This window comes from Triturus cristatus, chromosome 10, assembly GCF_964204655.1.
Source record: "Triturus cristatus chromosome 10, aTriCri1.1, whole genome shotgun sequence".
NCBI lineage: Eukaryota > Metazoa > Chordata > Amphibia > Caudata > Salamandridae > Triturus > Triturus cristatus.
In genome coordinates, this window is record NC_140593.1 from 507382834 (window position 1) to 507405000 (window position 22167).

Genomic DNA, 22167 nt, shown 5'->3' on the forward strand with positions numbered 1-22167 from the left:
TCTACACTCCGCAACCAGGTCTTCTCCCCTCTTTTTTGTATTGTTCAGGGAGATGTTGACTAAGATCTTCCATCTCATGCCATGATTTTTAATTTTTAATTTATTGAGGATTTCATAACAGAAACATAGTGTAAAGACAATGATTAGCTTAGCTGCACCTCCACAGAAAGTGCATTTAATGGCATGGTGAAACTCATTGGAAGTCGCGTCAGGGCCATCAAGAGGCATACATAGTATAATTCCTACAACTCCTAATGGACAATTGTATCATATTTAAAGTAATTTACATAGGAAGTGCAAGGCTCAAAAAGGTACTTCAGCATATAAAAAAGGGTCAAAATCACATCAGCAAGTGACAGAAGTATGAGCTGCAGCAGGAGGCAAGGATTGCTTCTGTAATAGCAAATACAGCTGAAAGGGTTCCCAGATATCCCTGTGCCAACTAGCCGATGGACCATAGAGTTGTACAATGTTACTTGTTCCATTCCGGAAAAGTCATGTCAGACAACCACTCTCGACGGTAGGGGCTCTCTTTTGTACCCATGCCCATGCCACCCTACGCTTAGCAAGCAGCAATGCAACAACAATCGGAGGACCTGTTTCGTGAGCATACTTTTCTCGTTACCAGTCGCGACTAGCATATTGCGATCTGACAAATACTTTTCTTAAATATATGATCCTAAATAAACCTGCTATCCAAACCGATGAAAAATCTATGGTCCAGGATATATTTAATATAGAGAAGACAACCTTGTATGGAAGAAAAGAATCTACATAGAAGATCTTTTCCTCATCGTATTAACAACGATCATAACTTATACAAGTGATCCTTTATACAATCTGCCCTGAAGAAGTCGTATCTCAGGACGAAACGCGTCGGCTGTGTCGCATTGTAATGTCCACTACCCAATGAACTTGGAATAAAAAGACTAAATTAAGGAACACTTATCTGTCTTTTCAATTGGATTTGAATTACATATATTGTTTCATTTGATTGCTTTTCATAAATGTGTGGTGCATCTTGGCTTTTGTTTGATCTGAAGAATTGTCTTGTGGTCATCTGGCATTTCCGTCGGGAGACATAATAATGCCAGCCCGGGTGAAGGGAGGAGCAATATGTGTAGGATATAAGAGAGGATAGTAAAAACTGCAGCCCAGTAGGCTGCAACTGGGGGGCAATACCACACAAAGCCCATGAAGTACGCTCCACTCTCATGACATCTAGCACATTCATCAGCAGCACGCAAGTTGTAGAGGTGTAATTTGGCAGGAGTGTAGTATGCCTGGTGAAGGTGTAAAAAAATGTAAATGGAGCAGTCTACTGTTGGGGGTGAGGGATTTTGTCAGTCTGCACACAGAGGTCCAGTCTCTCTCCCAAATAGTCTTATCCAGGGCAAGCTCCCAGAGGATCTTGGCCTGATGAGGGGCCATACGTAGTTCGGACTGCACAGATGAGTAGAGGAAAGAGAGAAGATGCAGAGAAGACGTGCAGAAAAGAGTAGAATGAAACTGGTTCAATCTTCTGGGGCTGCAGGGAAGTCGGGGAATAAGTCACGGAACTTTGCACGAATGCGAAGGAACGTGAAAAGATCAAGGGGGTCTAGCGGTTCAGCTACACGGGAGGCCAGCAGATCACAAAATTGCCAATTAGGGAATAAATCACCAATCGCAGTCACACCCCAGTGCCTAGCCCTCTGACAAGCCACCCTTTCCTGGAGAATGCCCTGTAGTGTGTAGTGGATGGTTAGTTGTTTCAGAGACTATAGGATCGGATGATCGATCTCCGTCTGTAATCAGGATGTATGGGTATTAGAGTCCCCCACGTCAACAGATATACAAAAGCTAATATGCTAAAAGGTGAGATTTACGAGGGGTGACCCTCCCTGGACGAGAGCTAGTCCTTGAGTAATCCTCATTAGAATTTCTACCAAATGGAGATAGATGTGGGGCTGGACTTCCGGACAAGGATTACTCCCAGACTGTGGATGTGACCCATCGCTGCATTTTTGGTTGGTGCATCACTTACTGTTCTGATCTAATATTAGCGGCTCCCCCACAGAATGTCATAATGATAAATGTAACAAGCATTAGAAATGCAATAGGTCTCGCATTTGTTTGAGCTAGAGGTATTGGCATTATAAATGGCAATGTCTTTTACCTATGTAATGGAGTGTATGTATGTGGTGTGTAATGAAACTATGTGGCTTGGATTGGATTCATTAGTTGTGGAATTGTGTGGCGTGAAATTGTGAAATGTGGAGTGGATTTTTGTGGTAGAATTATGTGGCATGGTGTGCTGTGGAATTATGTGGATAGTAATTGTGTGGTATTGAGTGTACTGGAATTATAAACAGTGGGATTGTGTGTTATGGAGTGTAATTATGTGGAATGGTATTTTATGTTGTGGAGTGGTATCTTTACAGCCACCATGGTAGTAAACTGCACATTAACACCGATGGCCACATATGAACGAATGGTAAAAGCAGTGTGCAGCTATGACCATAATCATACAAGTAGTCAGCTTACTAATGTGCATATCTGCAATTTACTGGAGGCTATATTGCTCATTATACAGGACCCTGACCTCACAGCCTCCAACACCCAACATCTGTTAGAGAAGCATTCAATAACAACCGTATGGTCATGCAAGCTAATGTCAACACTTATTAATTTATACTTTCAACAAAGGTGGCTATATCAGTCACAATAAATAAACTATGAATCCACACAAGATCACACTGCATATGAAAAATACAAAAAAATAGCTTGTCAGCGAAAATATATCTAGCTACAGAATGAAATGTTTATTTGAAGTTTACAAGTATGCATGAGGCCAGCTTTGCATTTTATTTTTGAGCCTGCTGCATTGGTACTCTTATTTGCGGAACTCTACTTTCCCCTAGGCTTTTGCCATATCAGCTCCTGTCTGAGTAAATCTTTATCATCTAGAATCACAAATTGGTGGGGGGGGGGGGGGGGACACACATTGGGAGTTCATAGTCAAGTACTTCGCCTAGTTCCTGTAGCATCATCTCCCAGTATTGTTCTATAACATTACGTCAATTGTGGGACATGATCTGTAGGAAACATATGGTGTAGATAGCTACCTTCTTTGCATCATACAATTTAAATCATACTAATGTGGTGCACACCCAATGCGAAGGTGAAAGGGTGTTACCTTTGGGCAATGTAGTCTTACATCAATTATAGGAGGTGCTCTGTTGGCGTCAGATTCTATGGACACTCTCATGAGAGTTGTAATTGACATCAACATATTGGGATTAAAAGATAAAAGATTTTGCTTTTGAAGCCGTGGGAAAAAAATACATTATTAAAACTGTTCGTAAGTCCACAAAGTGCCTTAAAATATTTGCTTAAAGCTTAACAAACTTTAAAAAATGAATACTCTTGTGGATATGTTTTTGTAGTGAAGTGAAGAAAAGTCAAGAACATTCCACTTTTTAAGTGGTTAAATAAATCTCTAAGAGAAGGGACATTTCTCAGAACAGATGTCTCAGGGATACCTACAACAATATTGAACAGATTTTAAAAAATGTTTTATTGAATCAGTGCCATTTTCAGAAATTGGGGAAATGGATACAGTACTTCTTTTGAGAATAGGCTTAAACTGCACTACTTATTAAAAGATATCCATATATAAATGTGCCTCAATGAGGTAAACATCAGCGCTGACATCTATGTGTGACTAGTAGGTCACAGGTTTGAATACATAAGAACGGTTCAGATATCCCTCCTTTCCAAGGCCGTAGATTCATGATCCTTAATACTTGTTGCTTACATTATTAAAATATGCCAATCACTTTGTATGAAGCAGTATGTGCAAACAATTTATTAGTAGTATATCACGCAAGCGTGGCGCAGGCTCAGTCTCCTCATTGCTGTTTCCTTTTTCACTGCCTCCAGTACCTCTAATTCACTAGCAAGGCAGGGGTCCAAGTTCACGAGGGGAACATAGACTTTTTGTCTAAGTGTTCAAATTATGTAGAAATGAAAATGGGTGCTTGGTTAGAATAAGCCACACAAAGAAAAGAGGGAAGAAAAGAGGAGTGTCCTTTAAAGTCTCTTTTGGCCTCTTACATTGTGGAAAGAAATATCTCACAAAGTTGTTATTAAGCTCAAATGTTATTAGAATTCATTCATTGTCTGTTAGTTGTATTCAGCGTCCAGTTAAATACGCATTTTACACATTAATGCATTCAGCAAAGCCAGTAGCTTTGTATAACCAGTAGCCCGAGCTAAAATCCAAATAGATTTCTATGTTAACATTAGCGCTGTTGAACCCTTCTTTTTCACATAGAAGACAATGGAAATATTTCAAATAGTCAAAAGTATTCAGAAGCCTGAAGTATATTTTTAGATTTATCAAAATAACACCTTGCAAGTAATAAGATTGATAATGCATCTTACATTATACAACATTTTCTGTAATACCTTTGCTAGACTGGCAATGCTTTGTAAATCTTTGTTAAGCGACCATTTGTTATAAAAACTATGGCAACACATACCTTTAACCATGTATACATATTAAGAAATGAAGGAATTCGAAAGCAAAGGCAAGCTAACTAGGGACACGCTCCATGATGTTGAACTGAGGTAAAAATATCATTGGTGGAGGAGCCTAGCGCGCATCCAAGATGGTCGCGTGAGCACAGGGCTCCCCGGACCCTCGCTGCTCCTCGGAATCTATCCTGATAATATCCTGATGTGGTTTATGGAATCTGGGAGATGAAGACCGGCTAAGCACGTATCTCTTTTCAGAAATTGAATCGGACCTGGGAATCCTGAGTTATCGTTGTTAGAACTTTTGGGACCCACCCGACGGAGGTGCCCGGGGCGAAGGTGAACCGTGGAGCCGTGTCGCAATTGAACAACAGCGGCTGCGGCGCGGTGCCAGGGGCCGCTCGACCACTTTCGGTTTCACTTTCGGATTAGGGGGCTGGCCGGTGGAGCGCTTGAGGTGGCGGGGTGTATCCTTGGCCTCTGCACAAGGCTTTGTCTCCACCTGCCACTAGAGTGCCTATCGCCTTGGGTCCCCCCGCACCGCCATATTGTGGTCTCGGATGAGGCGCTAGTCTCCGGTGCCGGTGCCTCTGCTACTTTGATCGGCGGTCCCCCTCGGTGTCCGTGACCACATGGGGGGCAAGGGGGGCCCCGAGGGGCGTAAGACTAAGGCCTCCCTCCGTGGGGGATCGGTCCAGACCAACAACATGGACCGCTACACTCAGGGCAGAGGCTCCCCTGGAGGGGCCGGTCCCCCCCCGGACGCCACCGGTGGTGGCACGTCCGTCTCTTCGGAACTTTCCCTACAGGATATCATGGGCGCCATTGATGGCATCAGGGAAACCATCGCCACGCAATACGAGGCCCTGGCCCGTAAAATCGACACGGTGGCAATTGATGTCACCTTAATACGGGCGGATCTCTCCAAAACAAACGAGAGGGTTCAGGCTCTCGATGCGCGGACCTCTACCCTTGGGGCGGATGTGTCGGGCCTGCAGGCCGCGCTTGGTGACATCAAGGTGGTCAACGATCAGATGGCCCGGCGGCTGGAGGACTTCGAGGGACGGGCCCGACGCAACAACATCCGTGTCATAGGCGTACCGGAGTCCTCCGACGACCGCCCGGTTGACCTCCTGGTCGAGGAGCTCATCCTCCAACAGTTGACCCCCGCTGGCTTGAGTAAGTTCTTTGCCGTGGAGCGGGCCCATCGAGTTCCGGGCGGTCGACCACGGCCGGGGGCCCCCCCGAGGCCTATCGTGGCCAAGCTGTTTTACTACAGAGACCGGGATGCGATTCTGCAGGCCTCACGTGTCCATGGCCCGGTTCGACATGAGAACTCATCCATTAACTTTTATCCGGACTTTACCCAACTTGTCCAGAAACAGCGGATGGGATTCCAGGGGGTGAAACGTCGTCTTCGTGAACTGGGCCTAAAGTACTCTATGCTCTACCCTGCAAAACTCCGAGTGGAACATGAGGATCGGACTGCCTTTTTTGACTCTCCTGTGGCCGTGAGTGACTGGCTGGACTCGCTGCCGGACAGAGGTGGCCGTCCCGGGCCCTCTGCAGGTGCCAACGGTGACGGGTCCCCTTTGGAGTGACTTTTGGTCCTTGATTTTGCCATTTTGTGCTGTTCAGCTGGGTTGTACTTCTTTGGTTCATTGTGTCTTGCTAGGACCGGTGTGGGGGGCGGGCGGGGTCGGGTCCCTTTCCTCCTCCGGGCTCTTTTCGTAGAATGGGGTTAGTTGGGCGACAGGCACACTGCAAGTTGGGGGGGTTTTTTGGCCCGCAGGGGTGCAGGGTGGGGGGAGTTGGACGTTGGGGGGGGTGGGGGGGAAGGAGGGGTTGTTTTGTTGTGTGTTTTTTGTTTGCAGGGCGAGGTATTGATTTTTGTCCACCATCGGGAACTGTGCTGCTTACTGGGGGACCTTTGATTTCTTGGAGGGGATGGGGGGGGGACGGGTTGAAGCTGATGTCATGGAACGTCAATGGGTTGGGGGACCGTATCAAACGGGGTGTAGTACTGCAGTATTTGCGTCGTTTGACTCCTGATGTGGTGTTTATCCAGGAGACGCATCTGGTTGGTAATGTCTGCCATGCAATGAATAGGGGGGGATACCGCCTCGTGGCTCATTCTGGTTTCACAACTGGCTCCAGGGGGGTGGGCATTCTCCTGCGATCCTCACTTCCGTTGGAGATCACCAGGGTAGTCTCAGATGACAGAGGGCGTTATGTGTGTCTGACTGGGAGGTGGGAGGGGCATTCCCTTGCCCTGGTCTCAGTTTACGTCCCCCCGGGCCTCCAGAACTCCACCTTCGCGGACTTGGGTCGAATGCTGCTTGAACTTCCGGACAGTCTCTTGCTTATGGGCGGGGACTTTAATTCGGTGGTCTCGGGTGACCTGGATCGTCACCCACCCAGGGCCCTCCCCGCTGCCCAGGCATGGCTAGGTGGTCTGTTGGAGACCTTCGGCCTGGTGGATAGTTGGCGATTAATGCATCCGACCCAATGTCAGTACACCTTTCACTCTGGGGCACATGGGAGTCTTTCTAGGTTAGACTATTTCCTTATGCCCGCGGCGCAGACTGGTCGAATTCGAGAGGTCAGGCACCTGGCGAGGGGTATCTCTGATCATTCCCCGCTGTGGCTGCTCTTTGACACCGAGTCGCGGTCTGCAGGGCGGATCGCCCCCATTAACCCGTGGTACCTGCGAGACCCTACGACTCGCGATAGCCTGGTTAAGGCTATGGACCAATACTTCCTTGAAAACGAGGGGTCGGTGTTGTCTGCAATGTCCCTGTGGGAAGCCTTTAAAACCGTAATCCGCGGACACGCCCTCTCCCAGATAGTGGTGGCTAAGAAGCTCAATAGTGAGGCAGTGGTGAAGCTGGAGACTGACATCTCGGGGCTGGAGTCGGCCTTGGAGGAGGGTGTCACTCCGGACGGGCTCCATGCCCTCAGCTTGAAACAGTTTGAATACAGGTCTCTTGTCACTGACGCTGCCAAAACTATGTATAGGGAGCAGCAGGGTCGATTGTATGATGCCGGGGACAGGGCGGGTAAGTTGATTGCGTGGCTGGACAAGAAGGAGAGAGTGAATCGTGTGGTCCCGGAGCTGCGTGTCTCGGATGGAGTGTGTGTGACTGAGCCTGGTGAGATTGTGGAATGTTTCGCCGACCACCTCCGGGCCGTGTACTCCCCGGTGACTGATAGGGATGAGGAAGACTCTTGCCTTCTACTGAGGGATATTGCTTTGCCCAGCCTGTCCGTCGAGGACCGTGAGCAGCTGGACGCCCCCTTGTTGGTAGATGAGATAGCAACTGCGATTCGATCTCTTCGCTCGGGCAAGGCTATGGGTCCCAACGGTCTACCTATCGAATTATATAAGTTGCGCCCGGATAAACTAGCGCCCTTCCTCCGTCGTATGTTTCAGGAGTCCCTTGAGGCAGGTTCCCTTCCTGTCGACCAGCGACTGGCCACGATAGTCGTGATCCCCAAGGAAGGTAAGCCGCGGGACCGCTGTGCCTCCTACAGGCCTATCTCACTGCTAAACGCAGAGCCTAAAATCCTGGCTAAAGTCCTCGCCAATCGTTTGTTGAGCGTCATCTGCGATCTGATTCATCCTGATCAATGCGGCTTCATCCCGCATCGCAACACCGCCCTCAACTTGCGGCGTCTTCATGGCGCCCTCGCCAGGGTGGAGTACCTCTCCGAACCGGCCGTGCTGGTTTCTTTAGACGCCACGATGGCCTTCGACACCATCGAGTGGCCGTTCCTCTGGGCTGTCTTGACCAAATTCGGCTTTGGGGAGGGATTTCTTGGCTGGGTGAAGCTTCTCTACACGGGACCCATGGCTCAGGTGGTGGTTAATGGGCGGGTCTCTCGGCCCTTCGCGCTCGGTCGGGGTACGAGGCAGGGGTGCCCGTTGTCCCCTCTGCTCTTTGCTCTCGCCCTGGAGCCACTCGCTGCTTGGCTCCGCTGGGAGCCCTCGATTAGGGGGATCCGGTGGGCCCCGGGCTTCGAGGATCGGGTCTCGTTATATGCTGACGATATTCTCCTGTATCTTACCTCGCCGCGGCAGTCGCTTAACGTTCTCTTTGATGTTCTGACTTCCTATGGGAGAAATTCGGGTCTCACGATTAACTGGTCTAAATCCTGTGTCTATCCTATCTCTGGTGGCTCTCCTCTCTTGCCGCCTCGGCTTCCGATCCAAGTATCTCAGGCCGGCTTTAAATACCTGGGGATATACGTCTCGTTGGACCCGGTGGCTCGCTATGAGCAAAATCTCCTGCTTCCACTTCGGCGTTTGAGGGAAGACACGGCTCGGTGGTGTAGGCTGCCCTTGTCCCCGCTGGGTCGGGCAGCACTGTTTAAAATGATGTCCCTTCCCAGATTCCTCTATGCACTTCAGAACTCCTTCGATGTCATTCCAGTGGCCTACTTTCGGGAGGTGGAGAGCCTGCAGAGGAGACTGGTGTGGGACGGACGGGCGCGTATCGCCCTGGCCAAGCTTACTCTCCCCTGGTACGATGGGGGCATCGCGCTTCCCGACATTCGCAGGTATTATTGGGCCTCGCAGTTATCGGCCATTAACCATGCCACGTATGCGCCTGGCTTGAATTCGGCGTATGAGATGGATAAATTCTTGCTTCCCGGCGGGAATTATAACAGGGCGCTTTACTCTCGCTCGGCTGGACGGACCCTGACGGGCCCTACTAAGATTGCGGTGCGGATCTGGAAGGCGGCCAATGTAGCCATGGGCTGGAGTGAGCGACTAACATGTGCTACTCCTTTATTTGCCTCCGACCGACTGGGAAGCCTCTGGACGACGAAAGGGTTTGACCGTTGGGACACGATTGGTATTAGTAGAGTGGGAGACCTATGGAGGAAGGGCGCGGTTAAGACCTTCGCGGCGCTCCAGAGCGAATACGAACTCACGGACAGGGAGTTCTTCCGATATGCCCAGGTTCGGCACGCCCTGCTCTCCGTCTTTGGAGAGGGGACTAAGATCCCCGCCTCTTCGCCCCTCGAGGACCGCATACTTGATGGTCATGTCCCCGACAGTACTATCTCTTTAATCTATAAAAAACTTATTAATAATCGGGCTGACCTATTGGTGCGCCTTCGGGAGGCGTGGACGGGGGATGGGGTGGAATTAGACGACGAGGACTGGTAGTCCGCACTGTCGTCCCCTAAGGAAGTAGCCATTCCAGCCCGTCTCCGCCTGGTCCAGTTAAAGATTCTCCACCGGGTGTATGTGACGGGTCCCCGTTTGGTCTCGATGGGATTCTCGGAAGATGGGCTCTGTAGGCGGGGATGTGGGCTCAGTGCCACCTTTCTCCATACCCTTTGGGAGTGCCGCGAGGTGGCGGAATACTGGCGTCGGGTTCATGGGGTCATGGGCCAAGTCACCGGAGTTGCGCTGCTGCCGGAGGTGCGTCGCTGTGTCCTGAATGTGTGGGAGCCCAATGATTATAACGCGGCTCAGACTCGGTGGGCGGCCCTGGGGAACATGATTGCCAAGAGGGATATAGCGCAGCTTTGGGGCTCCCAGCGGCCTCCCACCGTGTCAGTATGGAAGGAGAACATGGATTGGTGTATGTTCAGGGAGAAGACTGTGTATGTGGCCCGTGGTAAACCCGGGGCATGGGGTAGAATTTGGGGGCAATGGAACGCGTATCGGGGGGGTATTTGTACTCCCCCCCCTTGTGGACACCGATATTGCCTTGTCCCCCTGACCCTTGATAGTTCCTTGCAACTTGTTGTAATAATCGAATATAGATGTTCCTCTCCCGTTACCCCCCCCCCGATCTTTCAGTACTCCTTCCTCTTGATAGCTAATTGAAGGTCCGAAGTAGAGTCCCCCGGATGTAGCCTGACCCACGTTTTTTGCCCTTATGCCTCGCCTTTTGTTTTTTAGTTGTTATTTATGTTAAATTTATGTCTCCTGCCTCCTTCGAACTATCCGGAGCCATTTACGGGGCTGGGCCCCAGGAGTCGCCTACTGCCTTAACGAATGTACGATCCTTTCTGCATCTAGCGGCCGGCCCTGGTGGTTGTAGGCCCATGCTTGTAACTGGTTTATTGTTCAATAAAAATTTAAAAAAAAAAAATAAAAAAAAATATCATTGGTTTTTGATGTATGAAGATATGGTAAAGCAAACATCAACCATGTTCTTCGCTTCAGTTTCTATTTTTTGCTACCGACTTTCAGAGGTTACTATCTGCAATGAAACCACATCTGGAACAACAGAAATAGTTGACTATTTTTCCTTTTTTGCGTCGGATGACAGCTGCTTGAAATGTAAGCGAAAGCACGGTAAATTCACACAAAATACTGACTTGCAACGAGCAGGAAACCATAAAAAAAAATTAAAAAAGACAGACACCGAAGACACAAGCAGGGAGCTCACGTGCGCCAGCCATCCCAGTTGTTGCTGTTATTTCAGGAATGCAGGTGGCCACGCTGAGTGCAGCAAGCACCATCCTTCTTGGGCAGATGCCTGCACACTGTGCACATCACACCCGGCCTGTTTGGGTTACTGGGAGCTTTTTTTTTTAACCCCTTTGCCGCGGCGCAAATTCCGCCGCGGCACTGGGGGGCTGTGGGGTGAGCGCGGCGCCGCCATGCTCGTGACGGAACCACGCTGTCATGAGTCACGGGCGAGCTGTGCTCATGACGGCGTGGTTCCATCACGACTCCGCCCACTCTTCATTTCGCCCGCACAGGCGGGGAATTAGTACCACGTGGGCGGAGCGGCCGCAGCATGACGGAACCACGCCGTCATCAGCATACGCCGCCCGTGGCTCATGACGGCGTGGTTCCGTCATGCGCACGCAAGGGGTTAATAAGATGAGAGGGGCTGGATGAAGCAGCTAGCACAGGCAGATTTTTGTTTGGCTTATGTTGCCCTGACAGTCCGTTTCTGTTGCTTGTTTACCTGTTAGGAGAGCAGCTCTAGCGAAAGCTGCTGGTTCCAAAACACGCTGAGAATTAAATCTGTGGAAAGGCTTACCAGTGTCAGCTATATAACCACATGGCTGAAGCAACAATAAACAAGACTTCAACAAGCCCAATCCCCCTTAAAAGGAATCCCAAAACCAAATGAATATACTACCCAAAAAAAGCCCAAATGACGGTGGACATCAGAAAGTGCAAAAAGGCAAAAAAAATACAAGCAACTGAGCAGGAGGCAGCAGCACTAACTCAGCTGTGGCATTAACAGTAGGTGGGAGGGAGGAATTTACATGTAAGCAGCTATGGTGTCGAAGCTGAACACAGGCAAACAGTAACAGAGCAGGAAACCAAGAATAAAATAGCTCGCCAAAGAACAGATAAAGAACCATAGCGGAATGAGACCGTACTTACGTCCTGCTCTTTTGGTGGAATGGAAGAGAAAAGTAGGGACTAAGAGGAAGGACTGACTACTACAAAACATGGATTTTTAATGGACACTTAAACAAACAAATCAAAAGCAGAGCGATGGCTTTAATCCCACAAGAAAAGTATACTAAATTATACAAGAGGTCGTATGCTTACGCTCAACCTAAAAATGCATGCTTGATACTCATTGCATTAAATGGCATGAATTATGTTGTATGTAAAAAAAACAATAAAAATAACAAAAATAAAACAAGTTAGATGCAACAAACACCTACTCCCTCGTGACCTCATAACTCATAAGGATAATACTTACTTGATGTTTTCTGTCCTTGTAACCTCGTACATAGGACTGAATGATTATTGCATTTTTTAATCTTCGTCTTTCTTCCTGAAAAAGAAATGAGGCAAGATACTTAAAATGAATAATACCGTATTTCTTTTTATTTGTGTGAACAGCTGGCACTGAGGACCTCTGTTTGAAAATGCAATTTGCATACAGAATTATCATAGTAGGGTGCTTTCTGCAAATCACAAAACTAAATTAAGTGCACTATGCAGAAGATGGAAATCTTAGCAGCAACAACACAACACATGAAATCTTCTTAGTTCAGAATTAAGAAATAAAGGGACAAATTAAACAATATATTTTGGACCAAATACCTGTAATGTACTATTTTTACGGAGAAAGCTGCCTTTATCCTAATAAGGACTAAACTGTTCGATCAGTATCGAAAATAAAGGAGGGGGGAACCTGCAGAGCGCTTTTATAAGATTTTGGAACACGGAGGTGATATGCAAAATCCTCATTGCATACATTTCTAAATATTTAATCATTTACAGTACATTATTCCCTCAAATCTTTCACACATAAGATACATAAGAAGAACCCAACACTAGCTAAAGAAACTCTGTGCCTGCATGTTAATCAAACTCACTCGCTTTTGGCTCGGAGTTTGTGGGTAGCAAAGGAAACAAGCATTTGCAATGCAATAGGTCTCGCATTTACGTGAGTTTAAACTGTTGGCATTGTTAATGACAATGCCTTTTATTTATGTTTTAAAAACGAAAACAAAAATAAAAGGCATTGTTATTTGCAATGTCAATAGCTGAAACTTGCGTAAGTGCAAGACCTATTGCATTGCAAATGCTTGTAGCTCAGTGGGCTATGGTGCCTGCTGCAGAAATCCGCACTTAACCTCAAGGCCACACCTCTTGAAGTTATTTAAATGAGTTCCATTGTTAACGTCAGAAAACTCAGACCTCTCTCTTGCACCTGAAACGTACCACACTGCCAGGGTTGCCACCTTCCCAAAGGAAACATACCAGTCAGGTGTTGTTGTGTTAAGAGTCTGTGAAAGGCCCGGGCATGATACTAAATGTGACTTTAAACAAAATCGTATATATTAATTAATAGCATCACTTTACTGTCTCTGTTTTCTTTAATTATTAGCCCGGGACCGTTAGCGGCTCCCTCGAACACATACAAAAAAGTGCTTTCTACTCATGTTTGCTGTTTCAAGTATGTACAGGCAATGGGGAAAATACCTGCTTTCGGTTATTTTGCTTATTTTTGTACCTTCCAAGGCGTTAAACTACCGTCGGTGCCAATAGAAAACCGGACGTGGGCAGCCCTACACGCTGCCCGCTGATCAGGTGAGGGCGGCTCCATAGCCCGTGTCAGAACCGCTCCGTATGTCTTAGGCTGTCCTCGAAGCGATCACCGCTGGAATAAGTAATATCAAACCCTGGCTTTAATATGTGAGAAAAGGGCAGCATTGAGGTTTGGGTGGACAATTTCTTACTGCGAGTGAAACGGCGGGCCCCCAAATATAAAATCACAATTAACGGCTAAGACTTCGAAGATGAAAACAAGTAAACCGCGTGTATGTTTTTTTAATTTTTACTTTTGAGTTTGTTCGCGTTTCACTTTTCTAGTTATTTTTTATTTTTACAGATTATTATAGAATTCTTTTAATGTTCCTCTGGTCTTTCTCGAACACGCGACATCGAGAGGTAAGGAGGGGGTGAGGGCAGGAAAGCGAGGGAGTGAGTGGAAGGGGACTGTTTAGGGTGGGAGAGCAATCAAGACAAGAGTGAGTAGGTTAATGAGAGCGGTGCGGGAGAGACAGGGAGAGGTGAAGAGACAATGTGGGCGACAACGGAAGGGAGAAAGATTAATAGACAGAGAGGCACAGAAAGGACCCAGGAGAGGAAGCGAGGATTACAGGAAAAAGAAAGATAATTATGGTGTGTGTGCGAGAGAGTTGAGAGCGAAAGATACAGGAAGAGAGAGAGCGGAACACACAGATGTTGAGAGATTGAGGGGTGACAACGAAAGATTGCGTGAGAGACAGAAAGAGGAAACGTGAAGATGAGAGAGAGTCTAGAGAAAGAGAATGGGAGAAGGAATCAAGGGGGTAAGAATCCAATGAGATAGAGAACAAGCGCTAGTAATGTTGCCAATTGTGGGTGTGCCGGCAGAGGAGGATGGGTCTGCGCAGCAAAATAAAGTGATCGCGATCAAAGCGAAAGTGATCGCTTGGACGGGAGCGCTGCGTGTGGCAACTGCAAGCACGTGAGTGGTGCGCGCGCAGCAGTGATTGGCGGCTGCGCGCGTGCACGCTCACGTGCACTGTAGCTTTAGGCCACGGCAGCACTTTGAAAAGCCCAGTTATAAAATGTCTCTTCGAGCCTTTGGCACTCGTGGTGTGTGTGTGTGGGGGGGGGCACGGTCTGCTAACAAGATCTAATCTGCAAGATTCCCCGAATACTCGGAGAATAATGCAGGATTGTTGTAGGGGCAGGAAACAGTGTTTACTTTGTGCAAGAAAACACCGGTGTTTATTTTTGGGACTCAGGCTTAATTTCTCACCAGACTTTGATTCAGAGTAAGCGATAGAAAGGCAGAAAAGAGAAAGAGAGATTAAGAGAAACCCAACATGACAGAAAGTGGGAAGATAGTGATGAACGTGAACATGAAAGAGATAAAGAGTGCGTAGAGAGGTGTAAAACAAAGGAATAAGGTGAAATAAAAGAAGAAAACTAGGCAGCTTTAGTATTCGGCAACCCTGGCATTCAGTAGCCCCGAGATTGGGCTCCTTGGAAAAACATTTCGCCCCAGCACTTGCTTTATTATTGTGTTCATTTGTCTGGCAGCAAGAGGGGCGGGTGCGTGGGCAGAGCGCCGAGATGCCAACAGATCCACGGGCTTGGCTTCCGCTCCTCTGGTGCTTCCCACCCAGAAACACCCGAGGTGAAGTACCATTTTGAGTGGGACAGAGGGCATCAGAAATATGAAGTTGCTACATAAATTTGAGATCGCGTAGGCAAAACCAGCAACAGGGTGCAATATGACCCGTGGGAAGGCAAGGTGGGGGCATAACCAGTATCTTCTGTCACTATGGTAAACTAATTATGTTTTATAAACAAAATGTGACCGTTTTAAAATAGCACTTAGTAACAGATGCTTATCTACTGATGTTTAGTAGGTTTAGAGTACCAATCTTAGAGGTAGGAAAGGCTTCGTCGGTTCTGTCAGGAACCTGAGATTATCGTGCGTCGTGTTAGAAGCGAGCCCTTAACCGGCCCAGCCCAGGAAGCAGGTGACAATGTCCATGCCTTCCCGGGCAGGTCAAAGGGCAGCACAAAGAAGTGTGTGATTCCAAGCGAGAACTGGCAGCTCTGACTGAATTTTAGTGACATGGCTGCCCTGCTGTGGAAGGATCGCGATCCCCCAAAAAGAACACAAGACATTTCAGAACAGAGACACAATCCACCCATTTTGCGCTAGATGCACTTTGCTCGTTTTCCTTCAGCTTGTTTCCAATTCGTGACGCTTGTGTGCAATGGCAAGTATAGAAATAAAAAACAGTCAAATGCTTCCACGCTCGCTTTCAAGTCAAAATTCCCACACAGTTGATACTAGGTTTTATTTAAGGACTAGTGCTATAAACTGGAAAATCATCCCGTGCCTCAAGTCCACAGATTCGTGGGCACCAGTGCCCGCACCAAGTGTGCAACAGAGCGATGCAGCTGCAAAATGCTCCTTCCCAAATATAAACCCGGGAGGCGTTTTCCAGCTCAAACTGCAGCACTCTTAACCGTGCTAAGTCTGCCGAGGATCAAACCACGGCGTATACAGGCAGCGCGAAAGACTTAAAAGAAACAGCATCTGTTTTGAATTTGTCATTTGGAAAACGAAGTTCGTTCACACTAGCTTCTGTTTCCCCGGAGCAACACAGGAACAGGTTCAGACTGCTGCACAGAGGTTCTTATAGACAGAAAGGTTGCTGTGGAGTCGGCGGATTTAAGAAGGGGCGCAGGCCTCGTCGCCATCCAGCAGAACACATGGTGAGGTTTTACCGACACAACTGAACCACAACTGCCGACAAAAAACAGAGAGGTGGCACGAGTGCAGGTTCGGACGTCCATGTCCGAAGTGATGGAGTCGGGTTAGATGGACGCCGGTCACAAGTAAGGGGCCGCAGTTCACAATTTGCTAATGTAGTGTTGAACAACCGATGAATGAGTGAATTAACACGTGCCAGTAACTTGTGAGCGGCGACGAACCGACAGCGTTTTAACCAGGGTTTGCGCTACACTGGTTAAAGGTTCGTTGTAACATTGTATCCATTCACTTCATTAAAGGCAAGGCGGGGCCACGACCACAGTGTCTGTTTTGTGGATGGTCTGCACAGCAGCACGAAGAAATGCAAGAACCAGACGTGCAAAAGCCAGCGTCACAACTTGTCACTAATTCGACTAACACAGATTCCACGTGTGGCTGTACTGTCGGTGTACACAAGGTACTTTCCTGTTTAGCACCCTCTTGAAAGTCCCCCTGTCACGCGTTATACTGGGCGCTTTCCATGTAAAATCCATTGTTAAACCTTTAACGCACGTGCGCACCTTTGTTGCCCCTTCCCGGGATGCCTCACACGAGCCTTCCAGACGGGCAGCGTCTGTAATGTTGAAAGTTTGCGTCCAAGAGCCGTGGGAGAGGTGGGCGTGGTGCGTGCGGTAAATTACTCATTAATCTGTTAGAAACATTATGCAGATGCACTTAAACAAGGGCCGTCCATCTGGGCATTCATTTTAACACAAACAAACTCTCACACACAATAATCGCAATGAAAGACATGAGATATCTGACAACAAGTGAGCTCAGCTGTCACACTGTCACCCACCAGCAGCAAAAGAAAGTGATCGCGATCGCGATCAAAGCGAAAGTGATCGCTTGGACGGGAGCGCTGCGTGTGGCAACTGCAAGCACGCGAGTGGTGCGCGCGCAGCAGTGATTGGCGGCTGCGCGCGTGCACGCTCACGTGCACTGTAGCTTTAGGCCACGGCAGCACTTTGAAAAGCCCAGTTATAAAATGTCTCTTCGCTGCGTGTGGCAACTGCAAGCACGTGAGTGGTGCGCGCGCAGCAGTGATTGGCGGCTGCGCGCGTGCACGCTCACGTGCACTGTAGCTTTAGGCCACGGCAGCACTTTGAAAAGCCCAGTTATAAAATGTCTCTTCGAGCCTTTGGCTCGCGAGACCTAAAAAGAAGAGCTAATTGGTTAGATAAAGTGGAAAATATCCCTGTCGATATATGGTTTAGTAAAGAGGTATGTACCCCCTGTAATAGGTTAATGTCGATAAGTATGTGTATGTATGAATTATTTTTTGTGATTAGCAGACTGTATTTGTGTTGGGTGTTATGTTGTAAAGTTCCTATTCACACAGATCTCAGAATGCTCACAGGATTCTATCAATTGGCTGTAGTTACTACTTTGGCGTCGTGTTATGCTGATCCCCTGTGTTCATGACTACAGCCTTTAATGCACGTAGAGTGTCAAAACAAAGAATGCATAAGGAGTGGTCAAACTTTATAACTTCGTATAAATACTTCACAACCAAAAACTTCATTAGAAGAGCAGCAAAGTAGGTTCGTCGAGCACATCGAACGTTTGTGATGAAAAAACACAAGGTGATATACAACTACAATGCATATCTATATTTTCAATGCTTTGGGATGAACATAGTGTGTGGTGTTTGGGTTAGTTAGTGTGTGTCAGAAATCTAATATGAACTATAATTGGTGGTGTTTTTTTCCTTATTTGAAGTGACTTCTGATGTTAGAACTTGTCAGTAATTAAGAACACATATAGACTAATACATTGATATTACAGTCTCCCCTGAACAGAAGGACACTGCAGTCAATAAACGCTTTGTGAGCATGTGTTCCTGCATGAGGTGGTATGGTGGGAAAAAAAAAATTAAAAAACAATGGACTGGATTGCGGCCCAAAGTAATTACAAGTGGCTGAGATTAATTTGCCCATCACTTTTTCATTTTTCTCATTTAATCCATACGGCATTGCCTAGTGACTGTGGATGCCTGGATGTGAAGTTTTGCCATTTTGCATTTCGCCTTGCGGCAAACAATTCTAGTGGCTTTCTCCAACATTGCAAGTAATGATTTATTACACGAGTTTATTTCCCATTAGTGAGTTTATGATTTCTGTAGAGGAGACCTGGAAAGCTGTTGTCTACTCAAGCAAGATCTTCCACAAGGAGTGGCACTTGATATGAAATTTCTCAGCTCCAGATTTATTGTGCAATTTTGAACAGCTTTATTGCGTGCATCCCTGTGTGTGTTTCTGTATACTTAGCAGTGATATTGGTTGCACAAAAACTTTGATTTGAATTTTTCTGTGAAAGGGTCGGAGACCTACCTATATTGCAGCGAGTTCCAATACACTGATGTGCGGGGAACGCGGTTGTGGGGACCACTGACCTTGTATTGTGAGCTTATATAGCTTGCATGTAAACTCCCAAATCTATCACAAATGTGTCATATGGATGCTCACTTGCGGTTGAGGACGCAATGTCTGGTAATGTGAAAGCGGCATTTGAAATGCCACCACTCTCTCTGGACAGAAGTAGGCTTTGCTTGTAACTGACTTGAGTGCTCTTCCCAGGAATGTTTGTGGAAACAAATGTGATTTCTTTGCACATATTGTAAATAATAATTGATGAAGAAGCTGAATGCTTTGTTGGGTGCCGGCAAAGTATTGTGCATGCTTGGTCCCCTTTACTAGTCAATAGTCCAGCTATAGAAAGACAAAATGTGACTACGCCTCAAGTGCGTTGACACTACAGCTAGGCATTTGGTGCTGTGATTTTAAAGGGCAAGACTTTAAACTGAAGCTGTATCAGGATATGCATGTAGGCAGACTTGAGATCGAGTGTAGCCATTTGATCTTCTACACCGAGTAGTGAGATGATATTGTGCAGTGCTGTCATCTCGAAATGATGTGAGATAATTTAGTGGTTCAGAGCTTGTACATAGAGGATTGGCGGCAGAGTTCCACATTTGTGGGGATTTGGGAGAACAACACACTCATTGCACTTCTGTTTTTTTGTGATGATCTCGATTGCTCCTTGGAGAAGGAGTGCTTGTACCTCCTCTTTTAGGATCTTGAGATATTACATGCTGATGTTGTACCTTCTTTGTTGAAATGTTTGGAGTTGTATGAAATTCAAGGTTATATAGGCTATGATGAAAATGTTGCTTACCTGCGGTAATAATCTTTCGGGTGGAAAGTCTATCCATCTGCAGATTCCTCACCTTTATAATATTCCCAGACGTCAGACTGGATCCATAACCTTCAAAGCTCTCACATCACCGGTCGGTGCCGCTGGCTTTGTGTTGATGCTGGAAGTAGCGTCAGATGGCTTCACAAAAGCCATAAACCACCCAACCGAGTGCAACAACATCAGTTTCCATCCATTTATTCCAAGCCTTCAAGGTGAGCGGACGAACTGACATTGATAGAGTAGTGCAGTACCAAAACATGAAGTGGAATCTCATTAACTTTCCCAATAACACATCCATCAAATAGGGAGGCAGGCGGGTCAGTGAGGAATCTGCAGGTAGATAGATATCCACCAGAAACATCATTCCCACATGTAAGTAACCTTTCCTTCTGATGTATACTGCTGCCTGCAGATTCCCCACCTGTAGAAAATATTCCAGAGCAATACCCCACAATTCAAGGACGGTTGATGGATGGTTAGATGATAAAATCTTTCCAAACAAGCCTGGAAAATTGGCTGTCCCTATGGACTTCAGAATCTAGGCAGTAATGCTTGGCGAAGGTGTGAAGGGATGCCCATATAACCGCCTTACAGATCTCTGATTTTGGAATGCATCTGGCAGGGGCAGAAGTTGTGGATCTGGCTCTGGTGGTATGGTCTCTGCTGCCCTCCAGAGGATCCTTCTTGGCTAAGGTGTAGCAAGTTTTGATGGAGATAATGATCAACCTTGAAAGAGCTTCAGCTGCACTACTTTCCCCTTTTTGCCACCACAGTACTTCATCCAGTAGTTTGCTTGGTAGCCCCCATGCTCTTAATTTTTCCCAGAGGCGATTTCTGCTTACTTTGTCGAATGCGGCTTTCAAGTCAACAAAGCATGAAAACAGCCGTATTACCTTTTTCTTGCTTTTTCAATTAAAAGTGCCAACGTGGCCAAGTTTGTTAAAGTGCCCATGCCTGGTCTGAATACGGTTTGGAACATAGGGATGATCCTTGTCTCATCCATCCAACCTTGCAGGTGGTGAAGTAGGTATGATCCGTATAGTTTGGCCTCAACATCCATCAATGATATCAATCTGTAGTTTTCTGGATTGTTGCCGCTTTCCTGCTTAAATATTGGATGAATAATGTTCCCTTTCCAAGATTTGGGGACGATGTTCTGTCTGTAGATTTGATTAAACAAAGGCGTGAGGTAATCAGCCCAAAAATCCAGAGTGTGTTTAAATAGTGTATTGGGCAATCCATTCAGGCCTGCCGCCCCCTCCGGTTTTAATCTTTTTATTATTCCTCTCAATTGCTTTTTGTCAGTCAGCTCCTTTAACTCATTGCAGCTCACTACTTGACCAGTATATTCTTCTCCATCAGGTCTTAGATCTTTTGGGGATTTTGAGTAGTCTGTTGCCATTACGCACTTATCATTCCTCGCATTGCTGTATCTATTGTGTACGTGCTGTATCCAGATTTTTTCGCCAATTCCCGCTTCTTGTTGTAATTCTTTTCCCTTTGTCATGTTATTAATGTGCCCCAGAATTCCCCACTGTTTGGCAATGTGCTTGCCCAGAGAAGTTTTGTCCAGATTTTTTCTTTATATTCTGTCTTTGCTTCCCTCAGCATCTTTTTATAATTTTTCTGTAGATCCTTTAGTTTATTCTTATTTGTACTCTTACCCAATTTGGCCGCTATAGTGTGAGTTCGTACCACTTTTGCCATCCTTCTCTTTACGTCTCATAGCGCAAGGTTAAACCAAGGATCCTTTCTGCTGTCTATCCTTTTTCTGTTTCTATTAGTAGTGGGAAAGTTCCGGGTAAGGAAGAGGCATAGGTCTTCCCAGGTTTTTATTTGATTTTCTTCTATCGGGGGGCCTGTGTGACTCATTTGTTCTTTAAGAGAGTCCATTATGGTCTTCATATTTTGGCCTCGCCATCTTAATTTCCTCAGGTTAATCTTTTCTGCATATTGTCCCAGCGTGTTTATTTTTTGCGCCCGGGCCAGGTTTATATTTAGGGTTGTGATGTGCGAGTGGTGGTCGCTTTCTTTCCGTGGGCAAACTTGGAATGAGTCTACTCTTGGGACTAGATAGCAGCTAATGATAGTAATATCTATTGTAGATCGACTTTTTCCATTTGAATACGTTGTTGAGGCTGGTCTAACTCCTATAATGTTACCATTCAGGATTGACAGGCCGTGCTTTTCTAGGTTTCGCATTATTATTTGGTATCCCCTGTCCTCATGCCTCTTTCTGTTATTCTGTTTTAGTAGGTTACTGTTGAAATCTCTTGAAATGATCACTGGGCAGAATTCGTGTGATTTTTGCAGTGCGCTAATCAGGTTCATTATTGTTGTACATTTTTCCTTCTGATTTTTTGTTGCAGGGTGAACATATACGTTGGCTAGTATTAATTGCCAGTCTAGTTTATTCGAATTTCGCTTCCCGGTAAGTTTTGTGGCTTGCAGCCAGTTTACACCGGTTTCTAACTCTTCTGTTTGCCAACCATGATTTTGTAATATATATGTTGATAAGCCTCCCCTTGGGTGACCAAATCTTGCAAATTTGTCTGCTAAAATGTGATGTTCTATATAACCTGATATTGATTCAAAATTGGACCTACTCACGGCCTGGTTGGGCCAGATCAAGCAGCGAGCTGAAACGCATGAAGAGCACATATACCACATGGAAACA

At 46.6% G+C, this 22167-nt stretch overlaps 1 protein-coding gene across 2 annotated transcripts in view; it reads right to left on the reverse strand.

The window, feature by feature from the left end:
* Positions 1-22167, reverse strand: part of UBE3C (ubiquitin protein ligase E3C) — a 992333-nt gene that overhangs the window by 839368 nt on the left and 130798 nt on the right. For both annotated transcript variants that reach the window (XM_085631966.1, XM_085631967.1), the window contains exon 4: positions 12219-12293. In XM_085631966.1, the coding sequence (XP_085488092.1) occupies positions 12219-12293 (75 nt within the window). The remainder of the gene's footprint in view (positions 1-12218; positions 12294-22167) is intronic.